This window comes from Hordeum vulgare, chromosome 2H (genome assembly GCF_904849725.1).
Source record: "Hordeum vulgare subsp. vulgare chromosome 2H, MorexV3_pseudomolecules_assembly, whole genome shotgun sequence".
In the NCBI taxonomy this organism is placed as follows: Eukaryota; Viridiplantae; Streptophyta; class Magnoliopsida; order Poales; family Poaceae; genus Hordeum; species Hordeum vulgare.
The window spans coordinates 64,612,028-64,616,691 of record NC_058519.1 but is presented as its reverse complement, the minus strand read 5'-3'; the positions used below and the strand labels follow the sequence as shown (position 1 = coordinate 64,616,691).

Genomic DNA, 4,664 nt, shown 5'->3' with positions numbered 1-4,664 from the left:
GAAAGTCCGACCTTTGTTGGATGACAAAGGACATGGCCTTGTTGAAAGGCATGATAGCCTCGAGAAACTTCTGCTTGATCCAATTGTCATGCCCATCCTTTCTTACATGATCTTGAAGAGCAACTACAAGGGTTGTCACTCTCCGGTAGAGCTCATGAGGGTCCTCATCATGAAGCATCACAAATTCGTTGGCCACATCACGAATCACTTCATAGTTGGACCATTAGATACTTAAGCTTCCCTTGTACATGGAAATAATGTGCTCCCAACAATCTTTGGCATGAGTGAAGGGACACAGGTGATCAAGGTCTTCAATGGGAACAACTTCTTGAAGGATGAACAAGATGAAGTGATTGAGCTAATCGTCGACCTCTTCTCTTGGATTGAGGTTGCTTGGATCATGTGGGTAGTACCCTTGCTGAATGATTCTCCAAAGTTGTGTTGAGTTGTGATTCAAATGAGCCTTGATACAAAAACCCCAATTAGAAAAATCATTCCTAACAAGATTAGGAGGAGGACCAATGTTAATAATATGCGGTGGGTGAACCGGTCCTCCACAGACCGTGGGAGGAGGAACCGAAGCATAGGTAGTCCCCCCGCTCATTCCTTGATGCAGCTTATTCTTGTCACTACTAGCATTCTCCTTCTCGGAGTTGGCCTCCGACTCCGAAGCTCTGGGATTAACCACACACAACGGATCGGTAGGAAGCTTGAGGCCTTCAAGGAAATATTTAAGCATGGATTTGACCTCTATCTCCACTGAGGATCTAAGAGAGGAAATAACCTCATTTGGATCCTCACGGGTGACCGAGTTCACAACCCCGACCTCGGGCAACTCCAGAATCTGGTCCCCGTCGTCAGCCACACTCTTTGGGTGGTGAAATCCTTAACAAAGAGACGTAGCTCTGATACCAATTGAAAGGATCGATATGGTTGACTAGAGGGGGTGATAAGCAACTACCAATTTTAAGCTTTTCTTTAACAAATTAAGTTTAGCAACAAATAGGTTGTCTAGATATGCAACTAAGTGAGCAACCTATATGATGCTATCAACAATGACAACAAACAAGTAACAAGTACAAGTAAAGGTAAGAAGTAGCCACAAGTGGAACCGATGAAGACGAGGGTGTGTTTCCGAAGTTCCTTCCCTTTGAGGGGAAGTATGTCTCCATTAGAGCGGAGTGAAGGCACAATGCTCCCCAAGATGCCACTAAGGCCACCGTATTCTCCTCACGCCCTCACACAATGCGAGCTGTCGTGATTCCACTAGTGGTGCCCTTGAAGGTGGCGACCGAACCTTTACAAACAAGGTTGGGGAAATCTCCAAAACTGAATTAGAGGCTCCCAACGAAACCACAAAGCTTCACCATAATGGACTGTGGCTTCGAGGTGACCTCTTCCGTCTATTGTGGTCAAACACCCAAGAGTAACAAGATCCGCAGGGGATTAATGGGGGGGGGGACAACTTTTGTCTTTGTGTAAGTGTAGATCAAGGCCTTCTCCTCCAAACCCCAACAATAATTGATGGCTAGGGAGAGAGATCGGGCAAGATTGAGCTTAGGAGAAACAATGGAGCTTTAGAAGGAAGAAAGGTAAAGTCTCTTGGGAGAAGAAGACCTCTGTATATATAGTGGAAAGAATCTGACCGTTTTTTGCCCAACAGATGCACTTAAGCGGTAGTACCGTGCAGGGGAGCAGTACTTCCGCCTGCACGGAAGTACCGGGAACCACACACAAAGGATCAAGGGCTAGGAGGCGGTAGTTCTGCAAGAGAGGTACTACCGCCTAGCTCCAAGCGGCACTTCCGCTCAACATGGTCGATAGGGACTAGCGAGACAAAAAAGAAAAAATAAGCAGAAGAAAGAACGGAAGGGGAGGGCGGCAGTACCACTGGAGTGGTACTACCGCTCCTCCCCAAGCGATACTTCCACTCAAAAAGGGAAAATGCATCGAAGATGCCACAGAGGAAAACTAAGCAGAAGAGGGGCTGGACCTGGAGGTCGGCAGTACTGCTGGCGCGGTACTACCGCTCAACAGAGCGATGCTTCCGCTTACGTCACTCTGAAGGCCTAAGGGGCAGAACAGAAACTCCATTATGTCGGGAAGAGGATGGGGTGCAAGTGTGTACGTTTGTGTCCCTCCCAACCTTTTCACATGAGGATCCCCTCTTGATAGTACGGGGTTACCTATGACTCAAGTCCGCCAACACCAAGTCGATACAAAAGCACCGTGTTCTCTTTCAACCACTGAGGGGGAAATAACCATCTTGTGCCACGTGATAATGTGTGAAAGTTTTAATGCACAAGATTAGTCTGTAAGGGGCATCGTCATCAACCGCCAAAACTACTTATGATAAATTATGCTCTTACAACTTCCTTCCTAGCAAAAAAAGCCAGTTCCTCGCGAGCAGTTCTGTTGTCGCAATCAAATGCTCCAGCAGCAGCGGGTCAACAAGGGCCCAATCACACCTAGTCGTGGTACACTTAATGAGACCGTGTTTCCATGAATCCTGCATTCCGCACACCCTATAGTGACCCCCAAGATACATATTCGTGTGTTTTTGCACATCCTCTATTGGTAGAGAGTGTTGAAGAAGTCTCCATAGAAACATTTTGAGTTTGGTTGGTACCATGAAAGATCTCGCTCTCCCCTCAATCCAATCTTCTCTTCTCTTCTTAGTTTGGACTATCATCTTTTACGCCGAGCGGACTATTAGCATTCCAGTTTTTTCAAAGTTCCAAGACCAAAGTCATCAAAATTATGTCTGTGTAGTGGAATCTGCATAATAACTAACACATCATAAGGAAGAAATAACTCTTCAATCACCTCATAGTTCCATCTGGCATTAGGAGTGTGTCATTGAGCTCCGAGATGTACTACGCTGGGTCGACCACTCTGGATACAATGGGGGCGCATATATTTTCCTTGGTATAAAGCTTGTGTCATTCCTTTTTTTGAGACAAATTTGTGTCCCATTCTTGTCTCTCTCTCTCTCTTTTTTTTTGAGAAAATCCTGTCTCTTATACACAAGTAACTAAAACGCAGGCCTACACCCGACGATCAAAGCCCACCAGCCCATCCTGAACAGGGCTCTTCCCCCCGGCCCACCACAAGAAAAATGGCTGGAAAACTCCATACGTAGCTAGCGGGGAAACTCGGGAGCATCCCCGTTCCCGAGTGCGCGCCACACCAGTCAGTCCTATCCTACTCCAGCTCGAAGCCAGCGCCCAGCTTCGAGCTCCGACGAAGCCCTCGATGGAGATGCGGGTCGAGCACCCGTCGACCCGATCCCGGTCCCACCGCGCGGCTGCGAGACCACAACCAGTCGCTGATGCCGCCACAACCCCGTACCTTGCCGGCGACGACTTTTCCCCCTTTTCGACCAACCCCGTCGCCGTCGGTTCTCCTCGCCACCCTCCGCATACCCACTGCTTTCATTCTCCGCCACCGCTGTTGTTGAAGGTCTGCGTGTTTTGATCTCGCAGGCTGCCACCGCCTGCATGAGGAAGCGGAAGCGGGAGTCTTGCAAGCGACAGGTCTGCGCTCTAATCTCCACTGTAGCAACCCCCACCGATTTTACTTCCTTGTTCGACCCGTCTGAATGAATTGCATCACATTCCATGTTGCGTCACTGTCTTTGTTGGATTGTGTTTCATTCGTCTAAATGGATGAACCTGCCGTATGACCGTATCAATGTGACGATGTCGTGTTCACCATCTTTGCGCAGGATCAGGGAATAGAGATCGATGTGTACTATGGGTGCATGCACGAGCACGGCATAACCTCTTGCGTGAGTGCTGAAGAATTGGATGGATGCAAACACTTAATCGACGAGCTCCCGCCGTAGCCGCACTTGATGTCTTTCGTGGATCTGCAGCTGTGGGTCTTTAAGCTGTTCCGGCTCCATCCAGAAACGCAGGATCTCTCCATCAGAGTGCTAGCTCGTAGAGTGCTAGCTCGTATCCTCCGGAAAGCCAAAACACCAAGTGCAAGCTAGCTAGGCAGCAAGCTAGCAGGCAGCTTAATGGATTCTGGCCGTGTACATACACGTGAACTGGAGCTAGCTTAACGCGGCGATTGAACTTGAACGGCTCTGTAAAATTCTAGACGGAAGACGCCGAGTCGATGTATTGCTGGAGGCCCGTATCGAACTTGGATATTGCTTTTCTTTGACCTCTCTTATCTGATACAAAAACTACACAGGGGTATACATATATATATATATATTGCTAAACTAGGCCTACTGCAAACCGACTCGGTTTGCAATACTAACCAAATTAGGACACACGTGTACGTTTAGATTACAACTAGGTTAATTACTACATTCACCTCCTTAACCTTGTTGATGTGTCTTCATTGCTTGCACTCCGACTTTCTTCCTCATCTCGATGAACTTCTGTCGACCGAGGGACTTGGTGAAAATATCGGCAAGCTGGTCCTTCGTATTCACGTGCAGAACTTCTATCATCCCTTCCTCAACGCACTCCCGGATGTGGTGGAACCGGGTATCTATGTGCTTGCTCCTTTCGTGATGAACCGGATTTTTGCACAATGAGATTGCAGCTTGGTTGTCAATCTTCAATGACACCTTCTGCACCTCCCGCTTTGCAAGAATAGCTAGGAGTCTTCTCAACCACACTGCTTGACAAGCCGCCGTGCTTGCT

At 48.1% G+C, this 4,664-nt stretch overlaps 1 protein-coding gene across 1 annotated transcript; it reads left to right on the top strand.

Annotated features, from left to right (window-relative positions):
- The first annotated feature begins 3,233 nt into the window (after positions 1–3,233).
- Positions 3,234–4,196, top strand: LOC123429580. Its single transcript, XM_045113608.1, has 3 exons — positions 3,234–3,396; positions 3,486–3,536; positions 3,728–4,196. Exons 1-3 carry the CDS (start codon positions 3,256–3,258, stop codon positions 3,845–3,847), a joined length of 312 nt encoding a protein of 103 aa, XP_044969543.1. The 5' UTR covers positions 3,234–3,255; the 3' UTR covers positions 3,848–4,196.
- The last annotated feature ends 468 nt before the right edge of the window (positions 4,197–4,664 follow it).